A 14,630-nucleotide genomic window follows, 5' to 3' on the forward strand; every position below is an offset into this window, starting at 1 on the left:
TCATCATCCCACCGCTGGCTCATCTCCTCCATCCGGCGCCGCCGCGCCTCTTCTGCCGTGGAGGCGTCGAACGCTGCAATGGTGTCCGTCAGCGCCTCCTCCTGCCACGCTGCTGTCGCCGCGCTCTCGTCAGCTGCGCGGCCCGGGGCGTAGAACGCCGCTACACCCGTCGCATGCGCCGCCTCACGCTGCTGGCGGGCCTGCTGCTCGAGTGCCTCCCGCCGCTCCTGACGATGTGCACGCCAATTCTCCATCCCTCTTCCCGGGCGGTGACGTCGATGCCGAACTGCGAATCCGGTGGTGGAGGTGGTGCTGGAGGAGACGATGGTAGAGGGAACTGGCCATCGCCGGGGCTGTTCATCATTGCGCACTGGTGGTGGAGGAGACAGCGGTGGAGCGACGAGGGCTATGCCTGTGGCGGAGAAAGGGGTGCCGGCGGCTGTGGTGACTGCCATTGAGCCGGGAGGGCCGTTTATAGACGCCGGCGTCGGGAAGAAAGCGCGGGAAGAGGCGAGAAGAGGCGGGAAGAAAGTGCGGAAACGCGCGGTGGCGCACGAACGCCGGCGGCGCGTGGAACCTGCGTAACACCGACGAGACATCTCACCTGCCCCTACGTCGCCATTAAGGCAAATATGACGTCGTGTGTCACTGCGCAGCGAATAACTTCCTTCGCGAGGTAGGCAACGATTAGGTTAAAATTCAATATGCCACTGACGGGTTGGGCCCGCATCGCTTCGCCTCGCTTTTCGTTGTGTTCGGCGTGCCAGGAGCGTCCCCTAGGGGACGGGCTCGGGACGCCGAACACCGTATCAGGGCGCGCCGGACAAAAAACGGTTTTGAGGGACGCAGCTGGGAACGTTTTTTTATCCGGCGCGGCTCAAATCCCTTTGAGGGAGGGACCCGACTGGAGATGCTCTAATCGCTACAGGCAGGAACTCGCAAACAATATTTTAGCTCGAAGTAATTCATGGCAGGAATATTACATAACTGAATTTGGACCATGCTTGAAATGATAAACAATATCCTCCATAGACATGCATCCCTCCAGTATGTTCATGCTATGAATGCTTGCTGTGTCATATGAACACATTAAGTTGTATAGGGCATTTCTGTGCCACATTATTATTATAGAAACAATAGCTCGGTAGGCATCCGTAGGTCACACGTGAAATGAAAGAACAGACACCTATGGACTAGATTCCTTGAGGCTTCTTGCCCCAACTAAATGGCTAGCAAATTCGGTCTACATGCTCTTCTAGCTTCTTATGTGTAGAAACAGTGTGCTTGACGTGCGCTTATTATTGGACAAAGCCCTATATACCAGTTGTAGCTATAGCTCCCGCTGGTTGATTTTCACAGAGATGCACCTGACTCCCAGCTCGAAGTTTGTCACACTTTGCAGTAGAGTTGTCAAAAACTCGCAAAGTGAGATCAGCCAACGCCTCGCCCAAATGAGCCAAAACTGACATTATTCTGATGCTTAACTGAGTTCTCTAATCCAACCTATGGGGTTGCTTTGAGCAGGATGGAAGAGTATGGAGCAATTCTGTACCCTGATCCAGTAAACGGCGCCCCTTCCGGTACAATGTCATTTGGTGATTCCAGGTTAGTATCCACCTGCAGAAGGCCACAACAGCAGTTTCAGGCTAACTATCCACTCAACTTGTAGCAAGTTCAGAACTAAGCCTCATGCTCCCAAATTTGTGAAAATCTAGTGCCCCTTGGAAAAGATTGTGAAAAAAATATTGGTAGATTTTTCCAAGAAATAGCTGTAGTAGAACAGGAGGAACTACATATTGCATTGGAACTTGACTATGCTAGAACTACATAATATGACCACCAAGTTTCAAAAGTTCAATAAAGACCACAAAGTATACATACCACACGGTTCCAACGTTTATGATGAGGTGCTGGGGGGATTACAGCATCCACAAAATAGTCATGGGCATTGAATGCCAAATATATATCTCCACCAGAATTGTGGTCATGTATCCTGCATCAAAATTGCCAAATAAACAGTTTAGAAGACAAGAATTTGTCACAACTAAACTACAATAATACATCATAGTCAAAATGAAGTACATGAAAGGCAAAACTTCCTTACGTGAATGCCAAGAATTTGCTTTCCAGGTTATCCCAACAATCCTCATGCCAGGTGACATCATCCTACAAATAAGAAAGATCACGACTCAATGAATTTCTTTGGAAGATCAATTAATCAAAGACCTGCATCCTACAAAAGCTAGGAACTGTCATCTCCAGTATGCAACGCATAACTCGAGACCACGGAGATGATATACTTAGCAATTACTGAACAGACACAGCTGTTTACTAGTGAAGGAAGAAATGGTTATTTCAATAAACTAGTCAACTGCAAGAATAACAGTACAAGTCTGAACATACTTTATTAAGAAACCTGTCCCGTTTCAGCATTGGGTGGTTCTGGCGAAACTTAATCATCTCCGAGAAAAACCTGAAATGGCCATATCTTCTTTCTTCCAACTGTATGACACAAACACAAGGAAAACAAGTTAGCATATAGATCTGGCACATCCAGAAGGACATTTTTTTGTAATGGAAAAACCAAAATAATCACCTGTCCCCACTGGAAATTATTTATGCAGGTATCATGTCCATAGCTGTTATTATTTCCGTAGCGTGTATGACCATATTCATCTCCCATCAACATCATTGGCGTGCCCTGTTACACAAAACGGTACCAATTTTTATACATAAAGCAATACTACGTAAAAAATCCAACTGTGGAGTGATCAATAATACTTACTTGAGAAATCATTAATGCCACATGGAAGTTCTTCATTTGTCTCGAACGCAGAGCTAACACATTGCGATCATTTGTTTCTCCTGTTAAGGTGAGCAAGACCATAAGTTGTTAAACAACATTGAATATGACTATATTCACATAACATGAGAGTTAAGTGAAACAAACTGAACTATTTCCCTTCCGAAAAAATGATAACCTTCCGTGATTGTATATGAAAAGACACTGCACTTCTATTTTTATTCAGTCTAATCTTGATACAGAAGCCTCAATATTGTGAGTAGTCTTTGAGTTCAGTCAAATTATCAAGCATACTAGTACAAACCTAATTTCCAACAAAATATTTTTTTCTCATTCTCTTGATTAGCATATCATACTCTAATTCAGTCACATATCTTTATAATGTTTTTTTAACTTGCTACTTCCAATGTGAAGAACAATACATGATATTGGGTAACACTGGTACCTTCAACACCACAGTTCCAGCTAAAATTGTCATTGCATCCATCACGTCCACTTTCTCCATTAGCATCATTGTGCTATAATTTTGGTCAAAGAGAAAGCGCATTAACACCGATACGAGTACTTGAATAGGAAAGAACTGGGATCTATAATGTTTGGTTAAATAATCGCGTTACCTTTAAATTGTATGAAACAAGGTCACATAAGGTAAAACCATCATGTGCAATTATGAAGTTCACACCGTGGTGAGGCTTCCGCTTGTTCACCTGCCAACACCAAGGGAACTTGACTTTACATATGTTCATGTTTTGAACCATGTGACCCTAAATCTTCTACTCCCTCCGTCCCAAGTTAATTGGCGCAGCCATATATTATGTCCAGTGGTACAAGTGTACCCCTAAGCTGCTTAATTCATTTGGGCCGGAGGTCTTGAAGCTTATTCACAGAGGCTACTAGCACCTCCATAACAGAGAAATGGATTTTACACCTTCAAATGACATCACTAACAATATTCTGAGTACAGTCAATACCATTAAACATTTGGATGCAGGGGAAACTTATAAGGATGGGCATTAAGCTGCACTCTGATGATGCTAAGAAATTAGCAAGTGCATACTTTCAACAACAGTGAAGGCTTAGCTCAGGAATCAGGAATGTACAAAGACTGTAAAAGATACAAGGAAACATAAAGAATACATGGCTCCAAAAGAAAGTACGTTTCAGGATGAGATAAAACAGCAGACTAGTAAGGGAAAGAGCGGACAAAATTACCTGGTAAAGATCAGCAGATCCAGACACGCGAGTTGCCAGCACCCCCTTCATACCAGGGTCACCCTGAAAAAAACTCCAAAACAAGATTCATTAGTGCTTGCAGAAACAAAATTGAAAAAAAAAAGATACAACCAAAATCATCAGGACATTTCTTTTTTGCGAAACTGCACTATAAAATTCAGAGCTAAAGCTGTCAAGATAAATACATGCTAAAAATGAAAAAGCTTGATGTTATAGGGCCTTTGATGACCTAAGATTGAAATGATTGAGCATCATGCTATTGAAAGTGTGAGCAAGTGAAGGAAACAATAGTCCACGAAGAATTGGGCCAATAAATACAAATAGGCATAGAAGCCATGCATATTCTTGAAATTTATGTATTCTTCTGTTGTAATCTTTTTCTCCTTTGACAGTTCTGGCCATTTTATTCTGCATTTTATTTATATTTGTATCTTGGTTGTGGTCAATTAAAATAGAAGGTAGAGGATCCTCAACCTTTCACCTCAACAAAACGTTTATGAAATGATCAACAATCTGGCTTAATAATATACGGTAATGATCAGGATTAGGAAGACCGGGTGCCACCTTATTATGCTAAAGTGCACTCATTTTTGGCAAGGTAATAATTGTTTTAACAGTTCATCTTTGGGCAAACAGTACCTTGATGAACCTTCTAATATCATCTCTGTACTTTCCATTCCATTCCGCCCACCTACAATAAATAGCGTTTCATTGTATCTTAGCAATATAGGCAACAATCTACAACCACATTGAACATCTGGCTCTTCATATCTTTGAAAATATTGGCAACAATTTTAGGTAACAGCAAGGACTACACTAGTGCAGTTATGAAGTAATTATGAATGGACATCTGAACCTTATATCAGCTATCAAAGAAATAAGAAATGAATGCATACCTTATGCGTAATATTATCATCACAATGTAAAAAAAAAAAAAACAGGTTTAGTGCTAACCACGACAAAGAAGTAGGGAAAATGCATACCTGTCCCAGTTAGGGAATCGCCCTACTAGATAAAGGCCACCACAATCCCAAGGTTCAGCAATGATCTTACATCGAGATAACACAGAATCTTTGGCAATTTCCTGAAGACCAAAATAATAAAGTATCATATAAAACACCAACAAACATCACAGGCTTATAGTTTTACAAAAACACCAATGTAAGCCGACAGATAATCAGAGATTAATGGACTAGGTTTAGAGAGTCTTGAGAGGGTAGGATTCATCATATACATTGTCCCAAACTGTAAGGAGGTAAGGCAAAAGGTTACACGTTGACAGGACCCTAAGTCCGTCTAAATCTCATTCCTTCCTTCAACAGCTGATGTTAAAATTTTGCATGATTGCACTAAATATATGCCCAACCAATAATAGTTGAGTAACTGAGGAGGAGCAAGCAAATACGACATGCAATCATGTAAAAAAAATACGACATGCAATACAGTAAAGTCCACATAATTCAATCTGACATTTATCTGAATTCAATAGGTCACAATTTTGTATTCAGTCAACCCTAGTATGTAACTAACTGTCAGTAGTTTCCGTAAGAATTCATAGCTTGTGTCTTACAGTTTAACACCGCAATTCTGCAACTATAAGATTACCTTAATGAGTGGAGGAGCATCAAGAGGACTGCCATCCAGTCCACGGCAAAGAACACTTGCAAGGTCAAACCGAAATCCATCTATGTGATACTCCTTAACCCTTGGAGCATCAAATAGTCAGGTGAATAAGAAAACACACTTAAACAAATTATGAATTCTTTTAAAAGAGATCATAATAAAATACTCGTGATCAAAATGTTAATGAACTACTAAGTGCAGTTTCTTAATAATTTGGCTGCCTTGCACTGAGGTTTAATATAGGACTTGGCAGTGGATAGATACTCTGATGAGGAAATCCCTAGTGAATTGGCAGTGCATAGACACCCAGTGCAAGGTTGACAACACTAAACTTCATGGGAATTGTTGCAACCTGCTGCTTCTACACTTTGTAAACTTCATGCAAATGGTTGCTGCCTGATGCTTCTACACTTTGTACTGGGTACGAATAATCGAACATCATGAAACCGATGGGCAAGAGAAAACAAGAACGGATGGCAAGCCGAGCTCCATTCGGTTGGATTGCAATAGCGACAAAGGTCTGAACAACCATGCTACTGAAGAGTGAAGGCTCAGTTCAGAGGTACAGCAGGAAACCGGTCTGACCAGAACTCTATTTTTTAGGCTCCTGTTCTGAGCGAAGTGGCGCTCGGCCCAAGAGGGTTTCTCTCCTAGGGTTACAACTTACAAGCTAGGATTGGGAGTTCATTTTTTCTAATTCCTTCCACATGCAAGAACCGAAATTAGATGAGTCAAGTGAAAATAATTCCGTCCAATCAGCGTTTTTGTTAGGTGAGTCCTTTCATCAAAGGCTATGGCACTGGGGAATGTTGTGGGCCTCCGATTGATCAAGCAACTCCAGTCAGTCATATGTTCCTATGCCATGAATGCTGGCCCTCTCTGAACCTTAAGTTATCTCATCAACTATATCTTACCACAACCCCAGATGATCTGCTCGTTATGAACTAATATGTCAGTTTTCGGTAATTTCAGTCCATCGGTATCATTTTGCTTTGATCATATAGATCTGAGAGTTCAGTCCACATAAATATTTGCTTCTCTGGTAGCAATTGATTGTGGGGGTGGAACACAAGTTAAAACAGGTGCCATCAAAACATTGACTGCAATGATTACTGACGACTAAAGAGATGATCGAGATGAAGACAGAAATATGCATACAATTAAAAGAAAGTTGCCGTTCTTCCAAAAAGAAATGCAGTAGCTTGTCTGAAAAAAGCAAGCAAGTCGTGCTATACCAATGTCTCAAGCTGTCCAGTATGAGTTCCATGACAACAGGATGGTTGCAGTTTAGTGTATTCCCTGGATTAAAACAAACATACTGTTAAGACTTAGAGTACACACAAGTTCCACTATATTTTAAACATACTAACATTAAGTATCTAACTATCTAAATGAGCAGGCCTTCGCAATATTTAACAAGGTTCTTCCTATAGATAGCAATGTGGCAGGCTCACTGCCAATACAAGGCTTGACAGTTGACACATATAGTGGCTGCCACCAAATAATCGACCAAGTGACAACTGCTAACCTTTTTACCAGTCAATAGAGTGGCTAACATGCCTGCAAGGTTCAGTCTGGCATGCGGAAGAAAATAAAACATACATTAAATCAACATTTATCATTTGAAGTGCATCACAACAAAGTAGAAGCCACAGATGCAGTTCAGTTGCCTAGAAATACACAATTGCAATATGATTTTAAAAGGTACACGTTAATAAGTGAATCATTAAAACAAGATACATAACATCTCCATTCAAAAAGATACATTAGCATCCTTCAAGCCGAGCAAAAAAAAAAGGACATACACTACCAAACATCAGATAGCATCCAAGAACATGCGTTATCTAGCACAAGCACATCTCAAATAATTTAGTAACAGAAGTTTGGAGCCATGGTTTTACCGCATCCCGAGAAGTTCAGCAGTTGAGCATTATTGTTTGGGTCCAACATGTAATAAACCTGCATGAAAGGAAGTAGTGTTTTTGGTATAAATTCATCGAAAATGTAAGCATATTTACACTTCGAAACACATGTGGTTAAGACTGGATTAACTTAACTTGGTCAGAGCTTTCAAAGAATCTGAATATTGACCCATTATAAAATTAACAAGCCAAAGGGTGGAATAAGCAAATCCATACATAAAAAATTTGAGTTAAGCAACCTGGTCGGATTATGATTAACTAGCCTAGTTTTATTAACCTTGAATAAAGCAGTCTACCTATTCGAACTTGGAAAAGATAGCAACAGGCAGATAGATGCCTTTGTTGACTATAACTCAAATAGATAAATCACCTTGTTATCGATGCCACGAAAAGAAGTTACATAAGGGTTAGCATCATCTGCTTCATTCGTGTGGTTGTAGACAACATCCAGGATAACCTATGCAAAATGATGACACCATTAAACAGTTTTATCATGTGCGGGATGAATAAGAATGCTACAATAGGTTGCCATGTCTACGGGATATTCATACCTCTATCCCAGCATTATGTAATGCCTTGACCATCTGCTTGAGCTCTCTGGAAGCAGCCAATGGTCCACCACCGGCACTTGCATAGCGGGTCATGGGAGCAAAAAAGTTGATTGTAGAATAACCCCATGTATTGACCTTCCAATTCAGAAGATGAAAAGTCACTCCACAATGATTCCACTGATTAACTGAGAAGACGTTATGCACAAATGAGGCGAGTTAGAATTTACCATGTGGTCCCTTGGATTGGAATATCTCTTGAACTCCAGCTCATCAAACTCAAAAACAGGAAGTAACTCCACTGCATTAACTCCAAGTTCCAGCAAATGAGGGATCTACAGGACCGCAACTATTGCAAGTGTTAGTCGTTAAATAATACTACTAGATAGCTCATACGCACATCAGGTTCCTAAAACTGGTCAGCAAAAATATGGTGGAAACATATTTAGCGCGATAATAACCTCAGTAACGACAAAACAAATAACTGTGGTCATAAACAAGACAAAAAAGAAGATATTAAAACTTACTTTGTCGATGAAACCAAGATAGCTTCCACGAACAGCTTGGTCAAGCCCACTTGACTCATCCGCAGTGAAAGCACGGACATTCATTTCATATATAACTAGATCTGTCTAGATTAAAGAACAGAAGAAAAGCAGTGAATTTCATGTTTGGGATGCTTTCTGCATCTATTAAATGATCGTAGTACCTCAGGCAAATTTGGAAGCTGGTAATCAACGCCCCAGTCAAATGCAGAGCTATCAAAATCATATGTTCCAAAAGACTGACTTGGCTTGTCACTGTCAACCCCGAAGTAATTTCGACCAGCAACTAATTTCGCATAAGGGTCAAGAAGAATAATGTTGCTATCAAACCTATGGCCCTGTCCCCATCCTTGAGGACCATTAACACGGTATCCATAAAGAACTCCGGAAGTAGGCAACCCCTGAAAGTACAGAAGGTCTCATTCAGCATATATGCATAAAACATACATAGAAGCAAAACAGGCCAAGACCAAAACAGACAGATGGAAAAATACACAGATTCGTCTTCCTAGGAAATAAATACAACGCAGAACATTTTCAGCCAAGACAAAAAGTCCAAAACAAACAGATATGAAACATGCTAGAAGCTTTTGTGTGTGTGAACTGTTAAATGGGCTCACGTGACAGAACCTTTGTTTTCGAAGATATGATTTTCATAAAATGAAGTCTTGTTTTGAAGAATATGTATATACGTGAGATAAATGCTGGATTGTGGTTCCATACATGTCAGGCACACCGAGTTGTCAATATTGAAAAAAATATTGCCTTATCTTCAAAGGTACATAACATAAAAACTTCATAACAATACCTCCACCGACACATGCCATATATCTCCAGTTTTGTTCTTCTGGCAATCTAAAGCAAACTCCACAATTTCTGTGTTTCCTTCATCCTGACTCGCTCTGAGAGACAATTCAGTATGTCAGATGATGGGACAGATCATATTCCATTGGAAAGAGAAATGTGAGATGAACAAGCTAAAGTACAATGCTCCTCATTTCAACCAGGCCAACACCCTACACATTACAGCGTTGCTTCAAGAAAATACATTACATTTTCCAAATCACCCAGAAGCCCAGAACCACATGGGCTCACCCGAAAAGAAGAGTTCATTAATCTAGCACAGTTAACTTTTAGGAAAAGTTGCTAAATGACCTACAGGTGTCATATATCATATCTATCACAGGGTTGACTTCTGGAGTGATTTGCAGAAAGCTGGTTATGAAAGGCGCAGAAGCAAGGGTCTAGGATGCCATGGGCGGGCACATGTAGTCATGGGTATTCAGCTGAATACCCAATTTTTTGCAAAAAATAAATTATACCTAGTGGTAGAGTGATCAATTCTAATATGTTTTCTATAAAATACTACCAGACATGTTGTTACATAAGGTCATGTTCGTGTTGTTGGTTAGAACCAAGTGCATTGTAGCAGCTGCTCATGCGGTTGAGTACTAGTACAATCACTAACTTGAGATATGTTTTTTTAATTTTGAATACCCATTGTCAAAATTCTGTGCCCGCCACTGTAGGATGCTGAAAGAGAACTTGTTTTCAGAGATATTTTTAACAGATCACAAGGAGGGGCTTTTATAACTCAGCGTATTGCCAGTTGATCAAACTGCGGAGTATGGACGTGTTTTGGCTTAGCAAACAACTTGTAAGAAGATTAGTGAGTCCTAACTTCTTTTTAGGTTGCTATCCACTCCAGTAACTTTACAGAGTTCTGTGAGCAAAGATTGGGGCCATCCCTTTCACAAAAAGCAAACAGTTAACTTAAACGGCATCAAAAGCAACAATGCTGCACAATTTTAGGCGAGCTGTCTGTACCTCGTAGGAAGCTTGATGCAGAGGGTGACAGAGGACGCATGCTGAGAGAAAAGCGCGAAGTTCAGACCGCTTCCAGCCTGCGACACCCCTAATGGGAATGCTTTGCCGGGAGAATAGTTCAAGAGCATTTGACCGTCCGCCATTGCGCGTTGCCTTTCCTGGTGGTGTTAGAGAATGAGCAAATGTTAGCACAAATAACACGGCGGAGAATACCGATGAGAATACGCAGCATGATACGGTCTATGAATACAAAACAAACGCGCATAGCGTGGATTTTTACCGGAACGGTGCCTCATGACAGGCCAAATGAACACGAATGTATCAAACAAAACAAACAATTCGGTACACTTGAAGCTAAATGGATCGAATTCATTTGGCATACAAGGTGCCAAGGTCGTGCGCACGGTAGTATACGACCATACAAGGCATGAGGACTGGAGCACGGTGCCGTACCTCGGTCACGCTTCTCCCAGCATTCCCGCTCTGCGCCCTCGCCGTGGTGGTGATCCGTACGGACCCAAATCGCTGTGCCTGCACCACGACAAAAATCCGTTTAGATCAATCCCGCCAATTAGAAGAGGCATTCCACGAGAAAAATATAGCAAAATCGAGACACTCGCCTTTCCAAACTGCGCGACACCAGACCTACTCGCGACCACACTGCACAGGACATATCGACGAACACATACACAATTCAGCGCGGATCGACACAATGCAGAGCGGGTAAACGAAAGGGACTCACCGGTTGGGGAGCGCGGGGCTGCTTCGGCGTGCGGCGAGGGCGGCGGCGGTGGAGCGCAGCGGGGAGCGATTTGTGGCGGCCACCGAATCCATCCAAATGGGGGGTAGGGCGAGGGAGGTAGCGGGAAGGGGTTGATCCGGCGTCGGGGCTAGTTATAGGGGCGGGTCATGGGGCGCTCTCCTAGGCTCGCGGCGGTCGAGGGAGGGCAGTGGAGTGGCGATGCGGAGGATGATGCGGTGATCTCGCCTCGGGGAGGGCGCGCGGAGGAATGGGACGGGGGTGAGAGGACACGTGGTGTCGCATGCGCGGAGCGGGCGCGGCGGATAGGGAAGTGGACGGACGACCTCTCTTCCGGCCCGACTAGGAGGAGGCCCGGCCCGACGCAAACACACGCTGAGCAACGTTTGTATCCGTCGTGACCAGAAATGCGTCTGACACCCTCTCCAGCGGGGCGACGCAAAGTGATCGGGCCGTCCGTGGAGACGCAAACCCAAATATGCGCCTCGGATGCGTCTCTGGCGGACGCGGAAAGTGTCCGCTTGCGTCTGGCGGACGTTTTGTCTAGCCCACCAGGCAGTGACGCAGCGTCGATGCGTCTTCTCCGCCAGTACTGGTACCGAGCCGTCGCTTTGGCAGTCTGCGGCGGCGTAAATGGCGATGCCTCGCGTGCCGCACGACCGTCGCCTACCTCTGCGCACGTAGTAATGGTGATGCTCCGATGACCCTGATTCGCTTACGCCGGAGGAGAGGGCAGCGGAGCAGCGGGCCATCGTCGAGTCTTTCGAGACGCTCAAGAACGATGCCGCGAGCGCGAGGCTGGAGCAGCGCCTGCAAGAGGACGTGGCGGCGCACCGAGCCATAGCGGCCGCGCGGGAGGCGGCGGAGAAGCAGGTGACGGAGCGACGCAACGACGGTGCCGGCCCGTCAGGAAGCAAGTAGTCTAGGCCTATAGATCTACTTTGTATAGTTTTATTGCATTTATATGTACTACTTTGAAAGTTTGACTATGTTGCAATTCAAAAAATGGATCGCCTCGGTGGGAGCACACCCAGACGCAAACGGACGAGCGGATAAAATATGTCCGCGGGGCGACGCAAACGGACGCTCGCGATCACTTTTGGGCGTCTGAAATGCATCGCGCCGCTGGAGATGCCCTTATACAGTAGACCGTACCGCCACGTGCCTCTCGGCCATCGGCGAGGCCAGCGGTTGTGTGCAGTGAAAAGGGGCAACGGCTCCTTTGAGCCCAAAGATTGTTATTGAAATTTAGAATTTAATTGAGCTTTTTCTTCTATCTAAATTAATTGACGTATGTTTGGTATAGGAATTGTGTAAGATTTAGATCCCTATGTGAGTTTTTCCTACACTAGTTATTTAATTCATAGGAACATATCCTTTTTTTTTTAGATAATAGGCTGCTATATATTAAACAGGCATCAGGTCACATACAATCTGGTTCTCCACACACACAGGAGGAACTTCAAACCATTCATTACACACTTTATTTTATTTTCGCAGCCTATCTTAGCTAACAAATGTGCCGCTTCATTTGCAGAGCGCCGCACCGCTCGCACCGAAGCATCCGCAAAGCCCGAGAGCAGGAATTTTATTTCCTCAATAAGAGTTCCATAAGATGATTTGTCCTGATCATCCCTTCGTAGCTTAGCAGCGACTCCAGTACTATCCGTCTCCAACACCAGTTTCCGAACCTGGGAAGCTTGCGCCAAAACAAGGCCCCTCTTTTGGCCCCTCCTGCACGCCAGCAATTCCGCACCCTCTGCATCAGTAACATGGGGGTAAAAATGGTTCGCTCCACTAACAAAGCTACCATGGTGATCACGAATAACCACACCGCCCCCTCCATTACCGTCCGATGCACGAAAAGCACCATCAACGTTCACTTTCACCCAGCCCTCCTCTAGACAGAGCCAACGCTCCTTTGTTTTGCAGCTTGGTGTCTTTGAAACTCCGTTGATTGCCTGCCATTCTTCAACAACGACCTTGGTGCGGATTGCAACTGCTCTTGGGTCCTCCATCTCCTTCGAGGCCCGCGCATCATTTCTTGACAGCCATAGCTTATATATCATCATGCAGAACCAAGGAAGCTCATCATCCTTCGCTTTCCCAATCCAATCCAACAGCCAACCCTTCAACTCCGAGTGACATCGCAGGTTTGTTGGTGGCATCGGGGTTTTGAAGCCAGTGAGATCAGATAGAGCAAACCACGCCGAGGCCGAGTGAGGACATGACCAAAAGCGGTGCACCAAGTCTTCAGTTCTGTCGCATGCTAGACAGACAGTCCCGTCTTTTATCTTCCTTCGAGAAAGTTCGGTGCCAACCGCCAGTCTGTTCTCCACTAACCTCCAGACGTGTATTTTAACCTTGCCAGGGACATGAGCAGCCCAAATGGCTAATCTTCCCCTGTGACTCTCACAACTACCCGAACCCCCCACCAAGCCTTGTTTGAACCTCTTCCTTTGTGTTGCTAGGTGGTAGGCAGATTTGACTGAAAACATCCCTGACTTAGTGTAATTCCAGGCCTAAAAATCTGACGCTCCCAATCGTCCCAACTGAATACCCATGATGTCTTCCACATCTTGCTCTGGAAAAACTGTTCTGAGCTTGCCTTCATCCCATCCCCGTCCATGCTCATCTAGGAGTTTGATGTCTACGCCCCCCCTCCTTTTCCTGTAGACAGTGTTGGGCCTCCAAGAGCAGAGGTTTGTAGGACAGCAGCAAGTTTTCCCTTAAGTGGATCACCCAAGGTTTATCGAACTCAGGGAGGAAGAGGTCAAAGGTATCCCTCTCATGCAACCCTGCAACCACAAAGCAAGAAGTCTCTTGTGTCCCCAACACACCTAATAGGTGCACTAGTTCGGCGAAGAGATAGTGAAATACAGGTGGTATAAATAAGCAGTAGCAACGACACCAGAAAAGTGCTTTGCCCAGGACAGTAAACAAGCAGTAGTAACGCAGCAGTAGTAACACAAGAAACAAGAAACAAGCGATGATAGCAGTATTTAGGAACAAGGCCTAGGGATCATACTTTCACTAGTGGACACTCTCAACATTGATCACATAACAGAATAGATAAATGCATACTCTACACCCTCTTGTTGGATGATGAACACATTGCGTAGGATTACAAGAACCCTCAATGCCGGAGTTAACAAGCTCCACAATTCAATGTTCATATTTAAATAACCTTAGAGTGTAAGATAGATCAACACAACTAAACCAAGTACTAACGTAGCATGCACACTGTCACCTTCACGCTACGAAAGGAGGCATAGATCACACCAATACCATCATAGCAATAGTTAACTTCATAATCTACAAGAGATCATAATCATAGCCTACGCCAAGTACTAACACGGATGCACACAC

At 43.8% G+C, this 14,630-nt stretch overlaps 1 protein-coding gene across 2 annotated transcripts; it reads right to left on the minus strand.

Moving 5' to 3' along the window:
* Nucleotides 1–984: 984 nt before the first annotated feature.
* LOC127301936 (isoamylase 3, chloroplastic) lies at nucleotides 985–11,501 on the minus strand. Of its 2 annotated transcripts, none has more exons than XM_051332233.2 (24): nucleotides 11,244–11,501; nucleotides 11,122–11,161; nucleotides 10,955–11,032; nucleotides 10,502–10,659; nucleotides 9,483–9,576; nucleotides 8,839–9,075; nucleotides 8,657–8,761; nucleotides 8,360–8,464; nucleotides 8,133–8,267; nucleotides 7,952–8,038; nucleotides 7,561–7,618; nucleotides 6,895–6,958; nucleotides 5,642–5,741; nucleotides 5,020–5,120; nucleotides 4,676–4,727; nucleotides 4,016–4,078; nucleotides 3,421–3,510; nucleotides 3,249–3,321; nucleotides 2,786–2,865; nucleotides 2,597–2,701; nucleotides 2,404–2,502; nucleotides 2,105–2,166; nucleotides 1,896–1,993; nucleotides 985–1,617 (listed from the first exon to the last, which is right to left on the minus strand). In XM_051332233.2, exons 1-24 carry the CDS (start codon nucleotides 11,333–11,335, stop codon nucleotides 1,607–1,609), a joined length of 2,187 nt encoding a protein of 728 aa, XP_051188193.1. In that variant the 5' UTR covers nucleotides 11,336–11,501; the 3' UTR covers nucleotides 985–1,606. The 2 variants fall into 2 exon arrangements, with proteins under 2 accessions (XP_051188193.1, XP_051188192.1); XM_051332232.2 differs by having other exon boundaries at nucleotides 1,882–1,993; nucleotides 11,244–11,496.
* Nucleotides 11,502–14,630: the final 3,129 nt, after the last annotated feature.

This window comes from Lolium perenne, chromosome 5 (genome assembly GCF_019359855.2).
Source record: "Lolium perenne isolate Kyuss_39 chromosome 5, Kyuss_2.0, whole genome shotgun sequence".
NCBI classification, from domain to species: Eukaryota; Viridiplantae; Streptophyta; class Magnoliopsida; order Poales; family Poaceae; genus Lolium; species Lolium perenne.